Genomic DNA, 26,777 nt, shown 5'->3' with positions numbered 1-26,777 from the left:
TGGTTATTCAAGACTGGGCTTCGCGCTTCCCCACTCTGTGTTTTCTGTGGTGACATTGGCGACATCGAACATTTCATTTGGCTATGCCCTCAGTTTGACACAGAACGAAAAGTGATGGTCGACAACCTACAAAAAAGCGGTCTCACGCACGGGACCTTTGAAGATGTTGTTTTCCCCGGAGGGCCCGCGGCATTGAGGAAGAGAGCGCAACGACTTCTGATAGCCTTCCTGCGAGACACGGGGCTCATCGACACCTGGTGACACACCACTGATCTCAACTCGAAGGAGGATCAGGCGGAACAATTGCCGGCTATGTATGCCAGGCTAACCCCGCCTGCTTCAACATCACCACCACCACCACCACCACCACTTTCTTACCCTTCGTACTGCACAGTGATGATTCTGTATCGAAGACTTTGTGTCTCGCCGAAGAAGCGCGTCGAATAGCTCGTCTTCGTACTCTGGCCTCGCAAAGTCGTTCGAAAGAGCGATACGACGACCGTCACGTACAAGTATCGCTGCAAAAAGGTGACTTAGTCCTTCTTTGGACACCGCAACGCAAGCGTGGATTGTGCCAAAAGTTCTTGTAACAATATTCAGGCCCATTTGTAGTTGTGGACCGCCTGAGCGAACTCACTTACGTCATAGCTCGCCTATACTGTGCAATGGTCGGCGATCAAGCAGAACTCAGCTGACTCATATTGCTAGCCTGAAGCCTTTCTACCGTGCTTGTCCATTCTGACTCGCCCCACGGGCTTCGTCTGCTTGCGGGGAAATGTAACAGATACGAAAGGCACGGACAAGAGGAGAAGAAAGAGAAGACGAAGAGAACGAGGAGTTAGAGAGGCCGGGTGGCGCTACGATCACGCTACCATCATCGTCCAATTCTCCTGTAAATAAAACCATTCCTCCGCAAATCCTCGTAACAATATCATACAATAAAGTCTAAACGTTTGCTTAAGCGCACCGAAAACAGCTGCATCGACGTACCATGGGCGCTATAACGTAAAACTATTCCAAAATTTTCTATTCCAATATTGCTATCAGCCCTCCGCGATTGGTCAAAAACTTTCTTCGACCACCCCCCACTTCACCTGTCTGTCACGCGACGTTACGAAAACCACAATACCTCCCCATCTGATATGTTGTGTGCGCACTGATTATGCATGATTTGACAGAAAAAAGAAAAACAGTTATTTCTGATTCGACCCCTTTTCGCCATTAGCCCTCGGCTATTGGTAAAAAGTTTTCGGGCTGCACCCACTTCACCTGCCTGTCACGCGACGTCACAAAACCGCACGAACTCACCGCGTCGAAGTGACGTGTACGCGATAAAGATGCATTAGTATGCCGAACAAAACTGAATTTTTTTCGGAATAGCCGCAGGCAGCCCCGTTCCGAAAGCAATAAAATATGGCTGCCGCCGATCGCTGAGACGCTGGCTACGCGCACCTGCCGGAGAGCATGGGTGTATTTGCGTATAATAAAACTTCTTGCGTGACCGTGTAACATTTTCAAGCACTTTCGGCACGTTTACTACCTCATTCTGCCAACTCTTCGTTGCTGAGGGTCAATTTTAGCGTCATACTTAAGCTTCCGTTGCATGCCGCCGCGATTTTCGACCAGCCACCACAAGCTAAGTAAGGGAAAGCCGACCAATCGCAGACGCCGGCACCACCCTCTTCATCCGGTTATCGGTTTTCAGTGCACTGGCTCTGCCCTAGTGAATCCCTCTCCGCTTGAGCGTTCTTCTCGCCTCTTGTCAGCCAATTAGATACAACAAGCCGCTCAGTGTAGGCAATGTTATTCGTTTTTCAAGCAAACAAAAGAGACCTCCTATGAACGAGGAGAGCGTTTGATTGGTCTGTTCAGACAACCTTATGGGTGACCGCCCGGTGCTTGCGTCGGTGGTTATGCAAATTTGACGTCAGGAATTTGGAATAGAAACACATTGGAATAGTTTTACGTTATAGGGCCCCATGTTTGTTCTGTATGTTACAGCGTAAGCTGTAATGGGCTCATTCCAATAGCCGTTTCTGTTGGCGATGTTGTCCGCCGCCACCACCTCCGCCGGTGTCCGTCGCAGCTATCGTCGGCAATGAAAATATATATATATATATATATATACACACACACATAGTTTCCGCGGGTTCTAACATGGGTCATGGGCCATGGGCCCGTTGTGCAGGGGTCAGCTACTCTACCACTGAGCCACGCCGTTTTTTTTTTTTTAACATGCTATTGATGACAATGAATGAAATAGACCTGCATATCCTATGGAAAACGCGTTTGCAAGACCGACATGCAGAAAACAATTTCCTCAAGATCGCATTTCCCTCAAATGATTACGCACTTAAATGACATTTACGATCAAGAGGAGTGTTAGCCGGATTGATACAGTCTTTTGATGAGGTGCTTAACTTCTCCTTTCAGGTGTTAATGCGATAGCAATTATATGGACACTCCAGGCGCATTTCTGCAGTCGGCGGTGCTGTTGCCGTGAGGTTCCGTATAAAGTCCCAAGGCGATAAAATCGTCGCCGCGCGCCGTATGCTGTACGTGCGAGTGAAAGCGTCCGAGGGTGAGCCGGCGATCGCGGCTCAATCTCGTGCAAAGCAACGGACGAAAGCGGGGAGGAAGCGCGCCGTCTTCCGTCGCGCGCAAGGCTCCAAGGGGAGGGGAGGGAGGGGGGAGCATTCTTCTCCGAGCTGCCGCGCACGCGCGCCCGGGCCGCTGTGTCTTGAAAGCCATCTGCGACAGGTACAGAGTTCACCGTGCGCTGCGTTTTTGCGGCTTAGTTCGCGTTGATGCGAGAGGCGGTGCGAAGGTCAATTCGCTCGCTGTTGCTGCCGCGCTTCCTCACTGCAGCGTTTCGACAGCGAGTTTCCGCGATCATCGAGTGAAATTTGTTCGTGCTTACTTGTACGCGCGTGACCACATGTTTGTTAATTTAATTGGTATGCCTATGTGCACAAGTTTACACGGCCGATAAAACTACTATCCTTACTTCGTAGGGCTAGCTGTCCACTGATTTGCTGTAGCAATCGATGCTTCGCCTTTCGAGCGAAACTGCGGCTTTTTTTTTCCCCCTTGTCGCGCTCGACCATTCTTTATAAGGAAGTTGGCAAGAAAGTTGACACCCAAGCACAGGGAAATTGAAAGTGTACATACACAACCAGGATTAATCAGAAAGAAAATGATAGAAACAGAGACAGCGAATTGTACGCAAAGAATGGAAACGAAAAAGACCATGGAGATTTACAAGAATGAAAAACAAAAATTGGGAAGGAAAATTTGCAACATCACACGAAGAGAAGTGCCTTGCTATTTGAGGCTCGAGCTGGTTGGCTAAGCAAAAAAAAAAACACACCACAGCAAATATTCGCAATCTGATGCTTTTTTTCGGGAATGTGTGCTGCAGAAAAACTTCGGAGACCGCTAAGACATCCTAGTGGAATGCGAAGGAATTCACCCAGCGATATGAAATGTACAACTTCCAGTAGCGCTTGGATTTGAAGTGGACGGAAGCATCAAGCGGTCAGCAATAGAGATAAGCAAGAGACATATAGAGTATAGGAGGGAAAAAAGCACGTAATAGACTGATACCACCGGATCATGTACCGGCTTAGGTAGCGGTACAAGGGAGATAAAGAAGTTGTGAGGGGGAAAAGGTGATTAAGGAGATGCATACACAAATGCTAGGATGAAAAACATGCATAGCATACCTGATTACATCAAGCAGGCTAGCTGACTGTTTGTCACCGCACCGTTTCAGTGGGGATGCCACTAAATCATCACCAGCCGCAGTGGCGGCGGCGATGCCGTGCTGGGCAAAGAAACAAAAAAGAACCCGAAAGCTCGCCTTCGCGCATCCGCGGCAGCGGCGGTAGCATTTCATTAGCCTTTCTACAATGCTTTAATAAAGCCTTCCGTGTCACTTTGTGCGGACATTCAAGAAACACGAACTCGTGTTTCGGCGCTTTATGCACTCACGCAAAGCTTCGCTGCATATATGTTGCATGATATAGATCCAGATAGCGCCGCCATATCCTGGCGCGACTTTTTCCTTTCGAACCTTCTCCTGGGCGGAGGCTAGCGCAGTGTTACGACACCCAACCGGTGCCACCAGTGTTACGACATCCAACCGGTGCCGCCAGTGTTACGAACTTGCACCGCTGCACCACGATTACGGCTTTGTGGTCCCGTAGCGCTCTTCACCCGTTTCGTGACAGAGCGTTGGTAGCGAAGACTCCGAGCCTGGCGTCGATGAGAATAACAAAAGGGACTTTATACATTATATACAGGTTATCATACAGGACATGAACGGGTCGGCACTGGGGCCGAGTGCTCACAACAAACGCGACTGTTCTCGCACGACGACGTCCGGCGAAAACGCGTTTCACATCTCACCCCAGTCGGGAGCGATACTCTCTCCCGGTGGGGTCGGCACATCCTGTTTTCGAGCGGCGTGTCGCTGCTTTTATAATCCCCGAGGCCCATTGTCACTCAAACGGCCCAATACAAAGTCAGCACACGACGGTCGTCCGAGGGGTCCAACCAGCGACCGCGCTGGCCACTCGGTTCAAAGTTCGCGCGCGCGGTGACCTCCAGGCAAGGGAGGTGCGGCGCCGGGCCGTCGGGCACACGCGGACACGTCAAAACACGCTGCTCCGCCGAGGCTTCTCCCGCACGAAGGCGCAGCATCTTGACTTGTGAAGGGAGAATTATGGCGCTCGCAGGATAGATTCTGCATCTTGCAGAATCGGGATCCGGGCTTGTGGTAATGGCACAACAGCATCCCCGCCCTCAGATAAGGCGCCGGGAAGACGAGCTGCCTCCACGTGGCTCGGATGCCAGGCGCGCACGTTCGTCAGGCTCGTCCAAGTTCACGTCCAGTGTCGGGACGCCAGGTAACCTCACGTGCCCAGGTCCGACTCGCCAGGACAGGAGCTCTGCTCACCACGTCGTCGCCAAGGCACCTTGACCAGCTCCGCTCGGGTCGTTCCTAAGACCTTGCTTCTCGCCACTGGTCCCGCTTGGTCGTTCTGCAGCTTGCAAAACCGACCGGCAAAAGGCAACACCCAACACGAACAAGTGCCCTCTGTCTCCCGTCAAACACCAGACAAGGCCATAATTCAAATCAACCTAACTAAATTGCTATCCCTCTTTTTGCTCCCGCTGCAACAAGAGGCAGGTGTACGATCTAGCACACAAGGCTCAAACAATCAGTTTTCAAATCAACAACTCAACAAAATAGAAACAATTATTAATCAGCAATAATAATTACAAATAGAATGGTCCCCTTGAAATCACTTGGACCGAAAACATACTTCTGAGGAAGCAAATGAGGTCATTCATTTTTCCCGGCGATATTTTCGCGGAATCCGAAGCTGCTTATATTTGCGACCCTGCTTATCCGTGTAGCGGCGGTACAATAAGCCAGATTCCTTGCCAAATGAAACCTCCTTTTTTTTCACTCCCCGTTTGACGCTCTTCCTCAGATCGGCTAGTGAACAATCTTCCTGTTGTTCGCGAATCCGAGTTTCCCTTTCAACTGCAGCCTGCTCCTGCCAGCTGGCGGAAACCGGAGCGAGTGTGGAGCCCGCGTCGCCTAATTGCGGCGTCGAGTCTATATCGCGGCTAGCACTGCACGCGTCACTCCCACTCACTTCCAGGACCCGCTCGTCTAGGCCAGCCTCCGAGCTCTGCCTCTCCCGTGACTGCTCGCCACTCAAGTTACCCTGATCAGTCCGTGTGCCGCACCGCCTTTCGCTCACCGACGCTAAGTCAAGTTCCCTCGACAGCGGGCGCGCTTTGGATCGCGTGGGGGCCATGTACGCCACGTCGGCAAAGAATGATTTGCCCTGATCCCTCAGCAGCTGCTCCGAGCTATTTGAGAAGAGGTAGGAAAATTGCTCCGGGAGGGCGGCTGACACAGCGGCTTCGGTGTTAAGTTTTCCAAACTCTCCTTTAATGATAACCGTTGCGATCGGTAAACAGACACTCTCCTTCTCGGCCACTTGCCGTATCCTAACGCACTCTCCCGTAAAATCACTCGAGGAGACGAAAGACGGGTGAACAACGTCCATAGTTGCTGCAGAGTCCCGCAGTGCTCGGCACTTCTTGCCGTTTACCTTAATTTCCTGCACATAGGGCTCCAATAGACGTATGTTCTTGTGAGTTTCCTGCATCGTTGCAAAAGCAATTCTCTCTGGGCAGCTTGCAGCGATGTGCCCTTGCTTTTTGCAATTGTAGCAGGTTAACGGTTTCCGTTTTTCAAAAAAACGCGTCGTATCATTTCGCTGTTTTGTTGCAAAAGCAATTTTCTCTGGGCAGTTCGCAGCGATGTGCCCTTGCTTTTTGCAATTGTAACATTTCCGTTTTTCGGGCTTTCCGGAAAACCCAACTCTCCCATCTGCCTTTTCTACGCGCACTGCCTTGCTGTGCAAGCTGCGGCGGGTGTAATACTCTTCCGCTAACTCTGCTGCCTTGTTTAGCTTAACCTCCTTTAGCCAATCTTGCAGCCAGAGCCTGACCTCCTCATCAATGCAACGGTAGAACTGCTCCAACGCGATGCATTCGACGATTTTGTCGCGGTCGTCGTAAACCTCTTCGCCCTTCAGCCATTCCACCAAGTCGGCTTTTAGACGAAACGCGAAGTCAACATTCGACTCCTTACCCTTTTTTGCATACCGGAACCTCTGCCGGAAAGCTTCGGGCGACAATTTGTACTTCCGCAGTAGCGCTTCCTTCACATCACTGTAGCTCTCAAACGCCTCTTTCGATAAGCAAGTTATTACGTCTGATGCCTCCCCAGGAAGCAACGCTAACAGATTCTGTGCCCAGAGGGATCGCTCAATGCTATTCCGTTCGCACACGTGCTCAAATTTCACGAGGTATTTGGCCATATCCTCTCCGACGACAAAGGGTGGAAGTTGATCGCGTATTCTTGGAACGTTAGAAGTGAGACTAGGCGCTGGCGAGCTATTTCGGGTCTCCAACTCTTTCATTTTAAGCTCGTGCTCACGAATCTCTCTCCTTTCCTCCTTTTCCTCCTCGCGACGTTGCTGTTCTCTCCTTTCCTCCTCCTCGCGACGTTGCTGTTCTCTCCTTTCCTCCTCGCGACGTTGCTGTTCTCTCCTTTCCTGCTCGCAACGTTCCTTCTCCTCCCTTTCCCGACGTTCATTGATACCCGCCAAGGCCTCAGCGGCTTCCTCAGCCGTTACGTCCCCAGTCCTCATGACCTCAAGGATCGCATTCTTTCTTTTGGTTGAGCCCAACTCAATGCCCAACTCCTCACAAATTTCGAGAAGTTCCTTCACCTTGTACTTCTCCATCGTTCACACTGTCCTCCTGCTGTTTACCCTTTTTGAATATACCTGCCGTACGCTACTATAACACTACTAGTAAGACATATGCAAGTATATCACACACTGCCCTGTTTACCCCCTCAGCATCCCCTGGTTTTCAAAACACTCTTACTAGGCTTGAAACACACAAGGTTATCACAATGCAACACCAAATCCTTCCCTAAGCTACTATAACCTGTGTCAGAGAAAGTCTGGTGTTTGAGGTAAACTTCAGGCACTCACCGCGCCGAGGTAGCTGATGCCGGTCAATCCCGTAGCTGCCATCCAGTGTTACGACACCCAACCGGTGCCACCAGTGTTACGACATCCAACCGGTGCCGCCAGTGTTACGAACTTGCACCGCTGCACCACGATTACGGCTTTGTGGTCCCGTAGCGCTCTTCACCCGTTTCGTGACAGAGCGTTGGTAGCGAAGACTCCGAGCCTGGCGTCGATGAGAATAACAAAAGGGACTTTATACATTATATACAGGTTATCATACAGGACATGAACGGGTCGGCACTGGGGCCGAGTGCTCACAACAAACGCGACTGTTCTCGCACGACGACGTCCGGCGAAAACGCGTTTCACATCTCACCCCAGTCGGGAGCGATACTCTCTCCCGGTGGGGTCGGCAGATCCTGTTTTCGAGCGGCGTGTCGCTGCTTTTATAATCCCCGAGGCCCATTGTCACTCAAACGGCCCAATACAAAGTCAGCACACGACGGTCGTCCGAGGGGTCCAACCAGCGACCGCGCTGGCCACTCGGTTCAAAGTTCGCGCGCGCGGTGACCTCCAGGCAAGGGAGGTGCGGCGCCGGGCCGTCGGGCACACGCGGACACGTCAAAACACGCTGCTCCGCCGAGGCTTCTCCCGCACGAAGGCGCAGCATCTTGACTTGTGAAGGGAGAATTATGGCGCTCGCAGGATAGATTCTGCATCTTGCAGAATCGGGATCCGGGCTTGTGGTAATGGCACAACAGCAGTGAGCAATGCGGCGAGCTCGAAGCTAGACGCTTCGCGCTCGCCGCATTGCTCCTTATGTACCTCATTATGTACTTCATGTACCTCATCATGTACCTCATTTAGCGATTGGACAAGTTTCGTTAACTCGGTGTTTTGCTACTCGAGCGCACCAGACACACAGAGAAAGAAACTATATAAATTCCATTTCGTTGAATCTGCTGCAGTTTTTTTTTTTAATTTGGTCTTTATCCCTATCATTTGCACTCACCCCTGCTTAGGCTACTGAGCCATCCTTTTCATTAAAATTCATTATATCTCCCTCTCTGACTTAGTAAGCCTCCCCTCACGGTACGAGCTATAATGAGCATTCTTAGAATACTTCACGCACTTTCCGGGAAGCTTCTATGTTTGTCTCTAACCGTTTCCCCACCAACTTGGGTCACTTGTTAGCCCATGGTCTAATGGGTGGAGCATCGCACTGCTCTGCTAAGGGAACCGTGTTCGGAAACCAACCATTGGACCAACTTTGGTAACTTAGTATGTGACAGTGGGTATGTGCCGCTCTTCAATGGACCTCTTTCACTCCAACTTAGGTAACTTATATGTGCCACTTGGCATGAAGCCAACAAACAGAGACACCAGGGACAACATCGGGGGAATTACTCGTACTTACCAATTGAATTAAAGAAATGATAAACTAATCGCAATGAAAGCGGACGAAAAACAACTTGCCGCAGGTGGGGAACGATCCCACGTCTTCGCATTACGTGTGCGATGCTCAAACCAATTGAGCTACCGCGGCACCGTTTTCCCTTCCACTTTCTTGGGCATTTGTGTTTTACTACAAGAACTAACCTTGGGTGTATTATCCAGCGCCACCACTCACAAACCTTGGCTATGGTGGCTACCTTGGCGGCGGATCTGAAACATCCTTTCTGCAGCAGGCGTCACGAGTCCGTGATCTTATTGGGTGAAGGCAACCTTGGCGGCGGATGTGACGTGACAGTTGCGTACGGTTCAATATTCGCCACATCCGCATCGCTAGCGGTTTGCCGCCAGGTGCACGCGTCGTCTGCATATACGCTATTTAATAGCTGCTAATAAAAAAAATTAGGCAGTTGCCAGCCCTGCGGATTTGCCAAGATTACTTTGAGATATACGCTATGGGCATTTATAGTCAATTAACCCAAGTGAAATTTCGTTGTAGTTCTGCTTTAACGGCATCCTTCAGTTTTATTAGGCAAATGCCTATGACACTCGAACAGCAAGAACTCTTCCCGTCGCCATAACGTCGTCGTAATCACAGTCGTAATCGTCGTAATCATGCCGTCATCAACTATCATTCAATTGTGATCGTGCCGTCGTCGTCATTGCGTGTCGTCGTCATACATTCGTCATACCGTCGTCGGGATGCCGTCGCAGTCAGTGGCGTAGCCGGGGGGGTAAGGGCTTACACTGGTCATGTGCCCGCCCCCCCCCCCCAAAAAAAAAAAAAATCTATCAGTACGCAGTATACGCAGCCTGCGCCAGCATTGGTGATCCTTTCATTATCCCCTCACGCCTCACGCCTCGTCCCTCCCCCCCCCACCCCTCCACGCCCCGAAAAAGCTGGCTACGCCACTGTTCCTGTTCCTGGTTCCATCGTTGTAATTCCAGCTTCGTCATATTTGCCTTGTCCATTGCATTAAAGGTCCTCCTAAATGCACCCGAATTTTCTGCTATTATGGAGTGGGAAGGAAAACACTGCCAGCGGCGCATAAGAAACTAAGTAAGCAAGAAGAGATAACATGGAGGTAACTCCAAGCGGGGGTCATGTGCAACCCCCACATTCTGAAGAGATGACACGATAGCATTGAGAACATGAATTGCAAACACTGCGGGGCAAAAGCGGACATGATCCACATAATATGGACATGTCCTAGATACAATAAACCAGATAGGGATAGACTATCCTGGGAGACTTTAATGACCAGCTCGAAGGAAGATTATCAAAGAGAAGTCATCCGCATGGCCCTGGACACCGCTGAGCTCCAAGGAGCATCAGCCAGCTGAAAAGGGAGGAGCAAGCCGAAGAGAAGGGAAGACTCTTGACTCCTCGGCGCTCTTTTTTGCGGGTGCAAATAAACGTTATTTCTCTCTCTCTCTTTCTCTCTCTCTCTTTCTCTCTCTCTCTTTCTCTTCAGCTGTCCTTCGCACGTGTCGGAAACCGAAACCTTCTTTTTGGCTGAGCGCAACCGAATTTCACGTATGGCGAGCAACGTTGATCGTTACCAGACGATGCGCCGTTGGGATCCACGATGGCACCTGCCACCGTAAACAGCGTGGACGAAAGTGGAATGGAAACTGAGAATAATATACTATATGAACTTCTAACGTACGCTGAATGGCAGCAGGAACCTGAAAAACTGGTAAGACTGGCTCAAGCTCGTATGCTTTGTAGGAGTTTCAGTTTAAGCGCTGTCGATAGTCAACAAACGCGATGTCGTAATCGCACCTCGTTAGATGTTCTCTGTTTTCGTTTACCTCTAGGTCCACTGATAAGGAATTTTGTAAAGCACGTCTTGTTGTTGTGAAGAAAATACAATAGACCTAAAGGTTCTGTGCGTGCTGCTGCATTTATCTGTCATCACATTCCTGCAACTGACAACTCGGTGATAGACACCGCTTTCGGGTAGCGAGTACAGCTGAAGAAAAATAGACGCACGTACGAGCGTTTCTTAACATTAATGGGGTTAGTATTAGGTAAATTTATTTTCTTGTCAAAGACGAATATGTGTAAGAGAATAATTGGATTGTAGCAACTGAAAACACGCTAACATTTATAAGTTGTGTACTTAACTTTCAAATTCTGTGTTTTGCTGTTTTCAGAGCCGAGCAGTTGTCGAGAAGTCAGACGATGCTAAGGGATCAGGTATTGTCAGCTTCATTTGCTTTTATTTTAACTACAGTGTCTTAATGCCTTAATTCTTGTTACCAATATCACGTTCTAACCTGGTTCTGCGCTTCGTTTAAAGGATTTTGGGGCTGGCTTGGACTGCTGGCCACATCGATGTCCAGTATACCGCCCGCAGTTCAAAGGCTTCGCTCCTTCCACATGGAATGGCATTTTGTCGTTGGGGGGTAAGATGTTGCTTTCCTTGCTCTTTTCAGTTGCAGAACAGTGGCATATGTCCGTATAATGGCAAATTAGGCGCTGCTCATGGTCGCTATGCAGTGATACCTATTATATGACCCCTTGTGGAGTACCCCTAACACAGAGGTTTAAGGAAGTAAACGCAACTGAACGTTACTGTATTTGTGACATTGTTCACATTGCCTGCTATGTTGCAAGTTCTCAAGATATCTGTACTTCCCATTCAAGCATTGCATGTTTGTTGCTATAATGATCAAGGTACAGGAAATATTTCGCTAAAATATGCTGGCTGCATAAACAGGACTTCCTGCATCTCTATTGGCACTGCATCACATTGATTCTAAGTGATGAGTGAGAGCACCTCCGCACACTGCAAATGCAGAGGTGTTCTCACTTATCATAAATTTGGAAGACACAACGTTTCCCTTATTCGGTTTGTAGCATTACACTCACCTGATTTTGTAACATCACACTCACTTCACACACATGCTGGCAATCCTGTGCTGTCGTCCATACATATGTATTATAAACTCACTAAATTTGGGCTGCCAGTTCGAGTAATGTTTCTCCTGCTGCTTGTTCCTGATTCTTTCAGAGACGGCAAAGTTCTGGCCATTCTGCAAGACCAGTGTGTGGAGATTAGGCAAGTAGAATAAAATAGCTTTCCCATTTTCTATACCCATCACAATATATGCTTCATGCAGGTCCTCAAGGGATGAGTATGCAACTGTCATTGGGCGTGGAATTGGTGAGTGTGTCCTCAACACAGTTGTGTGTTTATGTTTAGTGATGGCACGTGAAATGAATTTTGCAAGAGAGTATACTGTTGATATCCCTAGCAATTTTCCAGTTTTGTGTGGTGTTTGGGTCTCTCAATGAATAAGCGAACTTATAGTGCCCCATCTCATGTGAATTTCATGTAATGTGAAACTGGGGCTGTCTGTTGGCCACTGCCACTGGGCATGCCAATGGTCAGAACCACTACCATGTGTCGCTTTTTTTTCTGCCTGCTTACTTCTTTCTTTATACCTAAGCATTATGTTATGTGTAAACTATGTCACATTTGACAGCGTATTGTCACGTTTAATAGACAGGTGACTTCTAAGAGAAGCCGTTAAAATCCGAGCCATTGAAGGGGCAGCACAGCATTGACAAAAGACCAAGGCACCCTCGTATTCTTCTGTAAGCAAGTGGCCCAAGTGCATAGCACAAGCACACGGCATTACCCTCCTGCCAGAAGAGCATCGACTTGATGCTAAACAAAACATTGACAGGCAGAAAGATTTGTCCCCGGACAAACACAACCATTATGGCATGTGATATGGTTTTAACCTCACAATGTGCACAATCCCGGGCCATGGTTGTCAGCATCATGCTGGCTGGGTGCCATCCAGAAGAGGATTATAATTGAGGTCACGCACTCTCTGAAGCACTTTGTAAGGGCCGAAGTACCGACTAAGAAGTTTTTCCGAAAGGCCTTTACAGCAGACGGTGGTCCAAACTAAAACTTGGTCACCCGGTTGGTAGTCATCGTGTCGGGGGTGGAGGCTGTAGTGTCACGTGTCAATACACTGGTGTTTCCTGATGTTCACGTGAGCCAGTTGGCATGCTTCCTCGGCACACTGCACGAAACGCTCGGTGTCTTTGTGGCGGCAGGTGTCTCGTGTCATCACTTTCTTTGCAGAGAAAGAAATACAGTGTCGGCGGAGGTCAGTGATGGCACCATACTCTCGAAGGAAGTCTATTCCAAGTATGAATTCATGGGAGCATTCTCGGAGAACAAGGGAACTGATCAGAAATGTTGAATTTTAGATTTGCACCTGAGAAGTGCACACACCAAGTGGTTTGACGACGTGTCCGCCAGCTGTCCGTACGTGTGTCCCTGTTCAAGGCATAACAACTTTCTTTAAACTGCTTGCCAGTTTTCCGCTGATAATCGAATGGTCAATGCCAGTGTCTATTAAAGCAGTAATATTTCAACCATCGATCAGCACAGGTACGTTCATTGAAAAGTTGTCTCCAGCCTGAGACACCAGCGTCGTCGTCTCCGTCAGTCTGAGGTCGCATCGATTGAAGGTCTTCCGCACGTTGAGTATCAGCGGCCTCGCCTCGAAAGGTCACTAACATCAGTTTTCCAGGCGAGGGCTCTGAGGTTGCCCTTGCGACATCTGACTTGTACCTCTCGAATAGGATGGTCACGGTGATGGCGATCGCAACTGGCACCTTGATGACGGTGACGTATGCTGTCAGGCGATAAAATCTTCAATCTCGGGTGGCTGTTGTCTGAAATGGTATCGGGGTGAATTAATAGGAAACCCCTGGAGTCCAAGGCGGCAGTACTGGCACTCACAGTAGACATGACCGGCCTCACCACAGGGGTAACAGAGCGGTAAGAGATGCACCATGTCTTCCACGTACATAGTGACACTCTCATTAGGTTTCTGAATGCAAGACTGGAGGGTCCATTCTGCTCGTTCCTGGTGATCGGAGCTGGTGTAGGTGTCCAAGAGGCTGCGACAGAACTCACACCATTATGTCAGGACATCTTTGCGGTTCTGGAACCACATACGAGCATCATCCAAAAGGCTGAAGTAGATGTGTCGGAGCATTGCTTCGTCATCCCATCCATTGAACTCCGCTATGTGCTCGAAGTCCACCAGCCAGTTTTCCACATCATCAAGAAGGTAGCCATGGAGGGGACTTGGCATGCGTGGTTTTTGCAGAGTGTAATGAGGAGGTACCGGAGCAGCCGTCGCATGTTTAGTCGTCGTATCGGGTGTAGCATCCATACCTGCTGACGTCGTTGTTGTCCTCACAGGTAAAGGCTCAAACTCAGGGGCCAATCCCTGTATTCTCTCGCTTGGCGCACAGTGTACTGGCGCAAGCTCTGGTATCAGTCAAGCATTCTTGCTGCTGGTCTGTTGCATGGGTCGAAAATACCCAGCACCTCCACCAGAAAAATGTCATTTTTAATAGACAAGCATCTTCTAAAAGAGGCTGTTAAAGTCCGAGTCGTCGAAGGGGCAGTGCTGCATTGACAAAAGACTAAGGTGCGAGCTCGTCAGCTAACTCGTCCTCGTCTTCTACTGGGAGCAAGTGGCCCAAGCGCGTGGTCCAAGCACGTGGCCCAAGCACGTGACACAAGCCTGTGGCAATATTGTGCATGGAACGCTGCCACTTATACCATGATCAGCTGACATTGCCTATAACCTGGATACGTTCAGTGTATGTTGTTACATTGTTCCTGAGTAAAACTTAGCAGCACATATCTGTACTGCATTGAACTGTCGCTTAGCAGAATAGCTGCCGTCCAGATTAACCGCTATCGCTGTCGCATCTAAGCCTTGTTTTATAACTGTTGGTATTGCATTTGAAAAGAATAATTGTGTTACTGCTAAAGGTTCCTGGACTCTATTATCAGAATATTACGTAGTTGCTTAAACTTACATCATTATACTGTTATGGCCAAATGCAATCTTGTTTCTAAGTGGTAGTTAGGCATGGGAAGTGACCTTACTATGGTCCACTGTAAATTTCATAACGCACAGTCAAAGCTGTTAACTCTGCTGTTGCTACTTTGGGCCTTAATGAGAGTGCGAAGCAAAATTATTTAATGCCCATCATACTGTGATTCAAATTAAAAGGTACAGTTCTATCTCAGGCTGTGAACAAAAGTGCAACCATGTTTGCAATACAAAAAAGGTGAGTAAATTAAAATTTTTAACCAAAATGCAACAATATTTTAATTCTCTACTTCATCCACTTTACATTCATTACTTGCTGTCTTTCCGTGTTTAACTTTTGTAAGCTTTGCATTGGAGTGCACTTACAGCAGTTTGTAAAACCACAGCTGTCACAATCATCCCTGTTTTTCTTTTGTTCAAAATTATCTGTTTTTAACTTCGCACATTCTTCTGTTCCATGTTGCTTTCCACGTGCGCTATTTTAAATCGCATTGCACAATAAATCAAAGGTAAACATTCAGCAGATATCTGCCTGGTTGGGTTGCACATTGCTACAGACTGAACTATGATATACAGGCCACAATTTGTTGTAGGCTGGGCTTGGATTGCAATATAATTAAAAGTTGATGTTACGAAGCGGGGGTAGATTGGTAGCAATGTTCCAGTGCTGGTGTGTGTTGGGTTGCGCAGTTTCCCGGGACCCCATGCCTCAGTGGAGACGCATCGCGTGGTCTCCCGACTGCAGCTTCCTGGCTGTCGCCCTAAGCACTGGGCGAGTAGAGTTCTTTGACACTGTGGGCAGCACCCTCTTCCACATCCCAGAGGTAAGTGCAAAAGGGTGCTTCACTGATGCACAGTAGAATGACTGTTGTGCATACCTTTTGTTGTTCTTCCTCAATGGAAACACACTTGAAGCTCAGTTTAATGAACACAGATATAATGAGGTAAGCCTATGATGTTTCTTGCCAATGCCAGTGTTTAATGACATAGGCTTATAACAGATATCAAATATAACAAAAATACTTTCTTGTCTAATGGCTACTGCATTATGGGGAGATTCAACTACAGTGGACTCTATTTAAACGGAACCTCAAGGGACCAAGGAAATTGGTTCCGTTTATCAGGAGTTCCATTTTCTGAGAGACAAGGCTGAATACAGTTGCATGAAAACAAAACCGACCAACCATGAGGATAGTTTAAGAAGCAGTTCTGTTTAAGCGATTTCTGTTTATTGAGATTCCACTGTATAGCCGGTTGGCAGCACAGTTGTGTCACAGCAGCACAGTTGTGCACATTGTTTACTTGCGACAGAAGTGCCAAACAGAGTAGTTCAAAATAGAAACATGTTTTGTTGACCCAATGTAAGAGCAAACAAAAGAGCAGTTGAAAGTAGGAACTTGCCACAGTTAAGCGTGAAATGTTCTTGAGCAAGCGCGGGAAGGGTGTGCGCAAAACGTAGCAAGTATGTGAGTAAAACTCGTTGCAGAAGCAAACACTCAAAGTATGCAGTGTCAGGGCAACAAAAGAGGTGTATGGGAACACGTGCACACATAGGTGCATGTTGAACCAGTAAGGGCCATACATGAAAGCCTTATGCCACACCAGCCTACTGTGTAATGCACAGATGCATACGAAAACTGTTAGGTGACATGTGGCAGGAGCTGTCCAAGAGAGCAGCACGTGATCTTGCAAAATAGCACTGGTCACAAACAGGCAAAACACAAAACAGCAAGAATAGTGAGCCAATTTGCCGACAAGTTAACACAGAGGTTTAAAAGGAGGAAGACAGCTGAAGATAATTTATTGGCACTGGTATACACATCTTCTTCGAGGGGAAGTTGTTGATGCATTCCTTCGTTAGCTTCTAAATGACTATAGGTGTTTTTATGCTTCAAAGGTGAATGCAGGTGGCAGTGTCTTAGGGCGAAGCACTTTATAAGAACAGCTTTGACGAGTATACCACATCTATGCAATCAATTCAAATCTTTGGGACTGTACAAAAGCTCGGTGCACCATAGATTGTTCGATAAAACGGAGGAATGAGAGAAATTGAATGGAAATAATTGCCATAACTTGTATAATGGAGACTATCACTAATTGCAGCCTTTGTGGTTCCAGCCATCAGCTTTAAAAATAAAAAAAAATCTTTGACAGCCTATTTCATTCACTGCACTAGTCCTCCTCTTTTGTTTGTTTTTGTTTTGGTACTTTCTGATGTGGGTATTTAAGTCAAAACATACTAAGCATGTGGCATTTCGAAAGTGCATCCTCAAGGTAACAGATTAACAGTGTAAGCTAAAGAATGCCAAACAAAATGACAGGGCAAGTACCTTCCCTGTCCTTCATTTTTCACTTTCACTGTTAATCTGTTACCATGAGTTACCAATTAGCCCTAACCCACACTCTGCATATTAACAAGACAAAATGTAAGTGTTAGCTATATAATCAAATATAAGTTGGTGTGCGCAATGGTTATTGCTCAGCATTTCAAGTATGTGTGGCATTTCCTTGTTACAGCCAGTGATGCAGATTGAGGGTGTTCTACATGACATCAGTTATGCCATGGCTGGCATACTCTTCACTGAAGCTCGAGTGCACAAGACTCAGTGGTTTGTGTTGTTATTTCTTCCGTATTTTCTTTTGCATTGCTAAAGACTCAGCATGGTTTTTATATTTATACAGACATCTTCGACTCTGCATAAATGCAGCAATTAAAGCTCTAATACCATGTTAAGTTTATGCATGCAATATGTGCAAATAAAGTGGTTTCCTGACAATGGGAGCTTTTTCTTCTTTCATGACTGATGCAGGCCAAGTCAACAAAAATAAACCAATGTTTTAAAGTTTATATTGTAGTCATAGTTGCACACCTATCGGTGTCTTGCCATTATGAGCTGGATGTTCTAGAATTACCCTTTTGATATGTTCCTAATTTTTTCCACAGGTCATACGAGTTCATAACAGTCAACTACAGGGGCGAGCTTAAAAGCTACCTGCTCAGGTATGATAAAATGTGGTTTTTTCCTTCTTTCTATAATTATTGTAAATATTGTTAGGTTTTTTTTACTGCATTGTATTTCATATAACACTTCACTGTGTCAGTCCCATTTGATTGCTCTAGCCACTGCTTCTGTAGAATTAGTGAGTGGTTTTGGAACGACGTTGCACATGAGGAAACAATGAATTTGCTGTAAAAAAAAAATAGTTTGGTTGAGTTGATACTAATGCACACTGTAAAAAAAAAAGCCAAAAAACAAGGTCTCAGTGATAGTGAACAACATGAGCACTGAGTTTCCACTAAAGGATTATTGGTAAAAACAGGATATGCAAGGCGCTTTCTTTTTTTTAACCATACAGATTTTTTGTGAAACAGCTTTGAGCTTGGTGAATGTGGTGTTGTTGCGACGGTGTTGTATAGTGAGGTGGACATAATTTGCCACTAATAATAACCTGCAGCCATTAAAACTTTGTCATGCAATTTGTCACAGGATGTTTCTATCTGACGGGACAGTATAGCTGCCTTTTGAGCACTCCCAGCATGCGCGATTTCGATATCGCCTGGATGGAGTGTTGAATTTTGGTAATGAATATTTCTAACTATATGTGAATTTAAAGATTAAAATATAGAAGTGGATTAAAATGTGACTGCCTCCATGTTTGCCATATACTAAACAACTGCCACTAAGGTTCTAATAAAAAAGTTCATTTATAATTTTTTTTAATAAGGCGTCACAATGTTATATTATTATAGTGGTAAAATAAGCCTGCCTCACCTATCAGATGCTACTCCACAAAATATGCTCTATTTGCTACAGCTTGTATTGGCTCACAAGTGGCATTGCTGTAGTCACGCAAAAAAAAAACACAGTTACTCCCAAAGCAGAGCAGCTACGGGAAAGGGCAGCTTGATGATTTGACAGCTACGCCAGTGCCCGGGCGTTAGTCATTAGCAAGGATTCCAGCTGCATAGGCGCGCGCTCACGCCACGCATGCAGCCAATCAGAGCCGTTTCACTTCCGCCAGGGGGGGAATGTGCAGGGCAGGGTGTCGCGCGCGCTGCGCCGGCTTCGTTTTCGTTCAGTTCAGTCTCAGAAAACAGATGGGACGGCCACATGTGCGTTCCCCTGAGGAACGAGCAGCGTTTGACGAGCGGCAGTGAGAACTCGCCCGTGAAAGGGCTTGCCGTTGGCACGCTGATCCAGCCGCTGGAGCCACCCAAGCCCAGGCAATCCAACAGCAAAGAGAAGATCCCAAGCTGAGGGAGTGGTAGGCCAAAGTAATCTGGCTCCGTTACATGTAGGTTGCTTAACCGTGACAAAGGTCAGGTGCACACAGGACAAGCTTCGCTTGCCCCCATTTTCTGGTTGGGGAAGCATTGGTAATTTTTTATAAGTAATCTGCATAGTTAAAAAAGAAACACACTGTATATAAGCACATTTAAAAGCACACAAAATGTTTCTTTCAGAGTTGACAAGCAAGAACAAGTGTTAACTGTAAATGACATTGCACAAAATGTTGAAAATGTTATGGCACATATTATACTAGTTACTGCTGCCCCTGCTCAACACTGTGGACAAAACTGCAAATTTTATTATTTATAATTATGTAATACAGCTGACAACATAATTAACTGTGCATCTGCAGGCATTGTGGGAATGTCTGGCTGTAGTACATATTATTTGTTGGGGTGCCTGTAACTTCCACAATGCTGCAGAAGTATTCTGGGTGAAGTACATTAGTGCCGCAAATGATTAAATATTTTACAATAACTTTTTTTTTTTTCATGCGTCTTCTGTTCTCTAATGTGCACACTAAGTGCACGTTACAGAACCACCCCAGGTTCTCAGCATTAATACTGCGCTCACTGATACGGTGTCTCATAGCCTTTGGACTGTTTTGTGACATTAAAGTCAATCAGTTAGTCACTCAGTATCCTACAGCCCATGACTAATCCCGTAAACAATTAGCACTCTGTAGCATACTCAATCATTTATCACGGCATATCCATCCACTCCAGGAAAGTTATCATCCACCAGCTAATCAGAATGTTCAATACAAACTAAAAAACATGAAATGTCGAGTTTATAAATTCGAATGATAATTGTTCACAGAACAATTTGCTCATTTTCTGCCACGTGGACAGCCCATCTGATGGCTACCGAGACAACCACAGCCTGAGCCTGGCATCCTTCTACTCGAAGGGAGTGACCAGCGTCCAGTACCACCCCTCTCACCAGGTCCTCTTTGTGGCAGGCCGCTCACCGGTGCCCCAGGCAAATGACAGTAATGGTAACCATGGCTCAGCCCTGGAATTCGGCATCACGGCCTGGCGGTTTCTGTCGGACTATCCCCACTACAAGCTGGTCACAACACTTAGTGATGACATGCTGGTAATTCATCCGATACAATGTTTATCATCTATTGTTATCTTCTGAGTTTATTTTATATCTGTATTCACTTATATTAAACCAATATAGACATAATATGATTGACTTTCCTAAATTTCACACTGGTTGGTTGCACCCACCATTTAATTCAGCTGTGTCCAAATAGTGCCCATGCATGTTGACAGTTCTTTTCATTTGAGCAATGATCATTCGAACCAATTTCGAGTGTCCTGTTGGGTTCAGTTTAACAGAACTCAATGAAATAAGCATTCCTGCTCATCTGTAGTGAGACACCTCATTTAACAGTAAACTAATGTCCCATGTCAAAATTGCCTCTCCTTTCATACCTAACATTTCCCCCCCTTTGTAGCGCATGAACCCGCGGCGGTTTTTGAAGAAGGTGAGCTTCTACTACAAGCAGTCTGAGGTAAGTGTCAACCTGTTCCATTCATTTGGTTTGATATGTAAGCAGTTGGTTTACACTAACTGCTGTCACTTGGATGCAACAATGTATCCAAGCCATTATCATATTGCATTTACCCCCTTCTATCTGCAAGTACTCTATCATTTATTTATGCTTTTCTGTGGCCATGTTCTGAAACATTTGCATTCACTGATGTCATTTTGTGCATATGTCTGTTGATCAGAGAACTAATTATCTACTGTCAGTGCTATGTTTACTGCTTGTGGTTGTAAACAACATCACGAGTGAATGTTTGCAGAAATCTAATTTTTTTTAGCTAAAGAAACAATATGAAAAGTCTAGTCCTTTCATTGCAGAGCTTGTACAGTCGACTTCCGTCAATCCGACCCTGACGGGACTGACGAAATTGGGGAACTATGTGGACTGTCGAAACTGGTCGATGCTCGAATTATCCGGCGCATCGAATTAAACAAAAAGGCGAAAAGAACGCCAAAACCTGTCGATTCACTTGCAAGTATTTGCCTTTAAAATTAGCTTTGCCACATTACAGTCGTGCTATGCGGTGAAGCATACCAAGCTGAAAAAGGTGTCATTGTTATAGAATATAGCACTTGCTCCTTAATTTACACACGTACATATGCCATCTCCAGTCACAGTAAGAGCACTGAGATGCCAAATATGTTTATTGCAGGCCTTCGGAGTGTTAGATCTTTTGTTGGCCCTAAGCTTCCCCTCTACTTTCCAAGTTTTTCATCTTACTGCCTTCCTTTTTGCTAGCATTTCTAAAGCACAGATAGCTTTTCTTTGCTTCTCGTTGCACGGCACTTCTATAATTGGGGATTACACATGCTAGGTAGGCCCTGTTAACGGTCTCGTTTACAAGACACGCATAGTGGGTGAAACGAAGGCCCAAATCGCCACATAAAATTTTAAAAAAGCTCTGAATGGGTGCCAGTGCATGTGTTTTGTGTCTAGGGGCTCGTACTGTGAAAGAGACGATGCCTGCACACGTGTATAACTAAGAAACACATACTGTGTCCCAGTGCAGTGGCCCCTTTATCTTCTTGGTATGCTTCACCACATAACACAACTATATTGCGACGAAGCTGACCAGTCAAGTTATAAACAGTCAGCGAAGGCTAATTTTGAGATCGACATAATGGAAGTTTGGCCCCACAGAAATGTATAGGTGCCTGTCGGGACCTTCGATCGAGATTGAATTAACTGAAAAATTAAATTAACTGGAGTCGAAACAACAGACGTCTACTGTACTAAAGTTTCCAGGTTGCTTTAGGCACTGAATGACGTGTTCTCACGCCACTTGCAAAACCACAACTTCCAGCTGATGTTGTTATTCAGAAGTTGCATGCACTTTGGAGCCACTGGAGCACATTACAATGAAATCATAAGGACGCATGCCTCTTTTCAGTTAGCAAAGCAATGTACCATATTTTGTCATGTATATCCTGCACCCATAACTACTCTTAGTGACCCTGAAATCTTTATATAAAATACTGCGAGCAATCATTGGCACACACCAGAGCCCTAGAAGCTGGTTGTTATGTCATACAAAAGTGAGGACATTAATGTCCTCACTTTTGCTGCCTGTAGAAGTGAATTCCGGCACAAATTCACAGCAGTACAGTTCACTGCCATGAAGCTACACTGTGCTACATCAGATCTTCACTGCAAGGCTGAGCATCCTGCTGTAAAGCCAAGCCACAATGCAATACAAAATTTGCTTACAATCAGCACCAGCATGCCATAAACTTCTAGATTTACGCATGGTAATATACTTATGAAAATGCAGCATGCTGCACCATGTCATATTGAAGGAATGCAGAAAGTGTACGCAATTGGAGTAAATCCCAAAGTGATAACTCGAGATAATAGCCCTATTTTCATGAACGTGAGTCAGTGCTTGCTGTATTTTGATACATTGCAGGATACAGTGTACCAGCTCAGCATTTCCCCATCAGGAACCAAAATGGCAGCTGCTCATACCTCAGGAGCACTTTCTGTCTGGGCTGTCCCTTCCCTTACAAGGATCAGCCTCTGGCAGCTTGAAGACATGGTATGGAATGCACTCTTATGTGCAAATATGAACGTCCATGTTTTGCACCACCTTCTCTGTTGGAAAAGACATGTAATGGCTGCTCTCAGTGAGCACATTGTTTCTTCTTTGCTTGCTTGCATGCTTGGTGTGTCCACCCACACGTGCGTGCAAGTTTGTTTGTTTGTCATGCTTCCTATAGTGCTATTTAGTGCTTATAGGAAGTAAGTAACCAGTGCACAGACAGACAAGATAACAGCAAGTAGATAAACAGAAGATTATTGTACCAAAACTTGGGCTGTCACAGTGGAACGAGTTGCAGCTATGTGTTGCTGGTATGAAATTATGTTCTTTGGGGTGCATAATATTGTCACGTTATAGTGGCGTTGAAGTATAAAACGTTGGCACAACTGCAACTCACAATGCTAACTCTTTATTTGGCAAACTTATTCCCACAAAACAGCTAATGTTCAAGCACTGCGATAGCAGTGAGTGCATGCGGTGATCGTCGAAATATGATCTGTATGTCAAGTGTGCCAGATTTTACACATGACTCATCAAACGTTCCAGTGTAATCACTGGTGGCTGCGTGCCTTCCAGAGAGTACGTACTACACAGTTCATTTCATGCATAATATTTGATTGCACAATGTTCAGTGGGAAACAGACAATGTATAGAACCTGTGATAACATTTGAGAAAATTCTTATAGAGAAAGGCACATCTTGCGCTGAGCAATAACTTAACATTTGTTAGCCAGTGAAATGCAGTCACCAGATAAACAAGTGCACGTGTCAATATAGTGAGAAATCCATACAAAGGATGTCAGGCACCAAATTAATGTACTTGAGTGTAGTGTAATATATAGGAGTCGTCTACATGCAGGAATTGTGCTAAGAATTAAGAGCAAGCTAGTGTGAATAATATTGTGGCTAATATGTTTTTATGGTGCAAGATTTCATGATGCCCTATAGTAGCTCTGTAATGTGCGAAATAATTATAGATGAAGCCCCCACTTGTACATGCAGCCCAACTTTGACCACCTAAACCCTCAGGCACACAAGCTGAACAAACGCCGCTACTTTTCACTTCATCCAGAGTCAGCGCACCTCACCATTTGTGACATGAACTGGTGGTCTGATGATGTAAGTAAACATTTTCTTCATTTGACTCTAAAGGCTCAGTATCTGTTGCATTCTACACCCGAGGCATAAGGTTGCACGTACAATTCCCGGCCACTGCGGTGCCATTGTAATAGAATTGGAATGCAAGTAAGCCAGTATGCTGAGGCTTGGATGAATGTTAAAGAACTCTTGACAGTCAAAGTTAATCCAAAGGCCATCACTACAGTGTCGCTCGTAATCATTGCATCGCTTTTATATAGTAAACCGTGTAAATCAATCAATACTTCATTGTTTTTATTTTCTGTAATGTGCTGGTAAAACTTACCCTCACGTCCAGAATTCACAGTTTTGCTCTGCGGATAGTTCAAGTGTTCATAAAACTGCCACTGCAACTTAGTCTTGTTGCAGATTTGTCATTTTTGTGACCAGGATATACATTTTCAGCTGCAAACAAACAAATATTCTATTTGCTATAACCAGTACTGCCTCAGTTCATGCAACTTCAGCTTTGTTATAGCCATAGAAAGCTCACAGGTACAAAGCATATCCAGCTACATAATAAGTTTACTTGTCGTATGCCATAATTGTTAGGCTAATGTTCATTATATCAGGTCTGACTGTGCGCATTATATTTGCCCAGTAATATATCTGTGCGTGCCAAAATAAGTATTGAGGACACAGTGAAAAACGTGTCTCTGATTGTCTTTTCTTTTTCCCTAACACTATGGCAGCGCACCCACAGCAATAACTCGGTGGGTATAGCATTTTGCAGCCAGGCATGAGGTTGTGGGTTCAGTTCCTGCCTGTGGCAGCAGCATTCCAGTAGGAGCAGAATGCAAAAGCACTTGTTTACTGTGTTTCTGTACACATTTAACAGAAAGCATATGATCACAAATAAACTGGGTTCCTCCAATACGGCTTCCCTCATCACCCATTGTGCAATTTCGAGATATTAAGCCCTTGAATCTTTTTTGCAGTGCCTGATTTTGGCTCATCACTCGGGTGCTGTCAAGGTGGTCTCTCTCTTGTCTCGGCGAAACCTTCTGGGTGACAGCCCAGAGTGGTTTGAGTTCTCACCACAAGTGTCTGGACTCTTTGATCGGGGGTTTCTTGCCTTTGAGGTTGGTGTTGTTCTCACAATACATAATATACAGCTTTAGTACTGACTTCTTACCTTGCATTACACGTTTAAGTTTAAAAGTTTATTGTGGACTTCCTTGAACAGTACAATGCTTTTAATACACTTTTCGGGACCCAACGAAATTGTTGAAAGGTCCCAAACAATTCTGACATTATGAAAACAAAACTCAATGGCAAGTATATGAAACAAGGATAAATGGGAGACAGTTACACATACTGTCTCTGCTTACATTATTGTGTCATTCCACATATGCTGAAACTGTGCTGGCTGCTCAACTGACTTCCAGTATATAATCACGATAGTACTGATGTCCATCAGTGTTGTAATGATTGTCCAGTTTTTAACATAGCAGCATGGCAACTCAAGTTTCAGGGACACACATAGCCAAGAGGTCAGTGATGCTTCAGTTATGTTCAGCATGACATACCGTATAGACTCATCTAAGTGCCGCACTCCTCAACTTGGCAGCCCAAAATTTGGAGAAAAAAAAAAGATTTTTATCGGACAACCAATCGCACTCAGTGCCCTGATGCCGCGCACGCGCGCATCGGTGAATTTTTGCTCACTGCACACTTTCGCGTGCCCCTACTAAGTGGCGTGTGAGCTGCGCGTCGACCTCTGACGCAATGATACATACATGCGGGGATCTAGGGGGTGCAGTAGTCGCCAGCTGCGCTGGCACCATTTCGACCGAGAGGTTCAGTCCCGTGTAGGGCCGCACCTTGTCAATATTGGGGAAAAAAAAAAGTGTGGCCCTTTCATGAGTCTATATGGTAGTTCCTCTTACTCTTCTGGCCCTGTTACTTAACCACTTCAGTATTCTTGAGCCTAACTTTTAGAATAACCCTTATGGGCATAGCCTGCTCTTTTTCGTCTGTTGCATGGACCAGGACAGATCACACACATGACTGACATACCACAGTTTACTCAGACCCACTGAGTGCTGCACAACCAGCCACACAAATATCCCCCGAGGTGAGCAGTCCTCGTACTTATGTGCTTACATCTAAGCGATGCACTTGTGCCTGCACAGACGACAATCACGAGCTGAGCGCACGAGGTGTTCATGAATCGGTACCCTACAGCCTTCCGTGCTTGGTCTGTGGTCTATAGCTTATTAGTTCAGCTATGGTTACCATATACCAGTGTGAAGCTATGAAAGTGGACTCTGCAGTATTGTTTTGCATCTCTAGACAAAGAAGCTCCATTATAAATGTGAGAAAGCTGTCGGAATGTTTTTTTATTGCATCGAAACTGTTGTAACCAAGAGTGCTGAACACACAATACTATTCTTGTCTGCACCCTTTAAGACTTTCCTCTCTGTGCCTATTCCCATTGATAGCCCACTATCAATGGTTGCAAATTCATATTTTTGCCGCTTTCTGAGCACTCTCAGACAGCTAGTAACATTTATTGGGCTATTTAGAAGCTATTTAGGCAGTTTCGATTTTCTTTTTCCGTCCAATGCTGATTTTTAAGGTGCCTTCAAAACCTGGATGTAGTCGGCACAATGAGCGCTTGTAGTTTCCAAGATGGCATTGCCGTCGCATGCCACTCGTGCACAGAAACATCGCATTTCTACCGATTCTAATGCATCTGCATGCAAGTTTTTTTCGCATTGAAAGCAGTACTGATGCTGAAGACAACTTCGGTTCTTCAGATTTCAATACGGAGTTTCGCTTTCTTCTTCGAACTGCTTCCAAGGTGCCGGGTGCCGATATAAAGATATTCTGTTTGT

General features: G+C 45.9%; 1 protein-coding gene and 1 non-coding gene across 2 annotated transcripts in view; one reads left to right on the top strand and one right to left on the bottom strand.

Annotated features, from left to right (window-relative positions):
• Positions 1–9,044: 9,044 nt before the first annotated feature.
• Positions 9,045–9,117, bottom strand: TRNAT-CGU (transfer RNA threonine (anticodon CGU)). Its single transcript has one exon. It is a non-coding gene; the product is annotated as a tRNA-Thr (tRNA).
• Positions 9,118–10,567: 1,450 nt separating this feature from the next.
• Positions 10,568–26,777, top strand: part of LOC135904637 (NBAS subunit of NRZ tethering complex-like) — a 106,941-nt gene continuing 90,731 nt past the window's right edge. The window contains exons 1-13 of the mRNA XM_065435540.1: positions 10,568–10,723; positions 11,184–11,226; positions 11,330–11,435; positions 12,044–12,091; positions 12,153–12,196; positions 15,603–15,736; positions 17,430–17,521; positions 17,857–17,913; positions 20,056–20,302; positions 20,670–20,726; positions 22,669–22,797; positions 23,803–23,919; positions 24,876–25,019. Coding sequence (XP_065291612.1) covers positions 10,613–10,723; positions 11,184–11,226; positions 11,330–11,435; positions 12,044–12,091; positions 12,153–12,196; positions 15,603–15,736; positions 17,430–17,521; positions 17,857–17,913; positions 20,056–20,302; positions 20,670–20,726; positions 22,669–22,797; positions 23,803–23,919; positions 24,876–25,019 — 1,329 coding nt within the window. The 5' untranslated portion in view covers positions 10,568–10,612. The remainder of the gene's footprint in view (positions 10,724–11,183; positions 11,227–11,329; positions 11,436–12,043; positions 12,092–12,152; positions 12,197–15,602; positions 15,737–17,429; positions 17,522–17,856; positions 17,914–20,055; positions 20,303–20,669; positions 20,727–22,668; positions 22,798–23,802; positions 23,920–24,875; positions 25,020–26,777) is intronic.

Source organism: Dermacentor albipictus, chromosome 1 (genome assembly GCF_038994185.2).
Source record: "Dermacentor albipictus isolate Rhodes 1998 colony chromosome 1, USDA_Dalb.pri_finalv2, whole genome shotgun sequence".
NCBI classification, from domain to species: domain Eukaryota; kingdom Metazoa; phylum Arthropoda; class Arachnida; order Ixodida; family Ixodidae; genus Dermacentor; species Dermacentor albipictus.
Note: the sequence above shows the minus strand (reverse complement) of the source record. Positions and strands in the feature narration are given on the sequence as shown.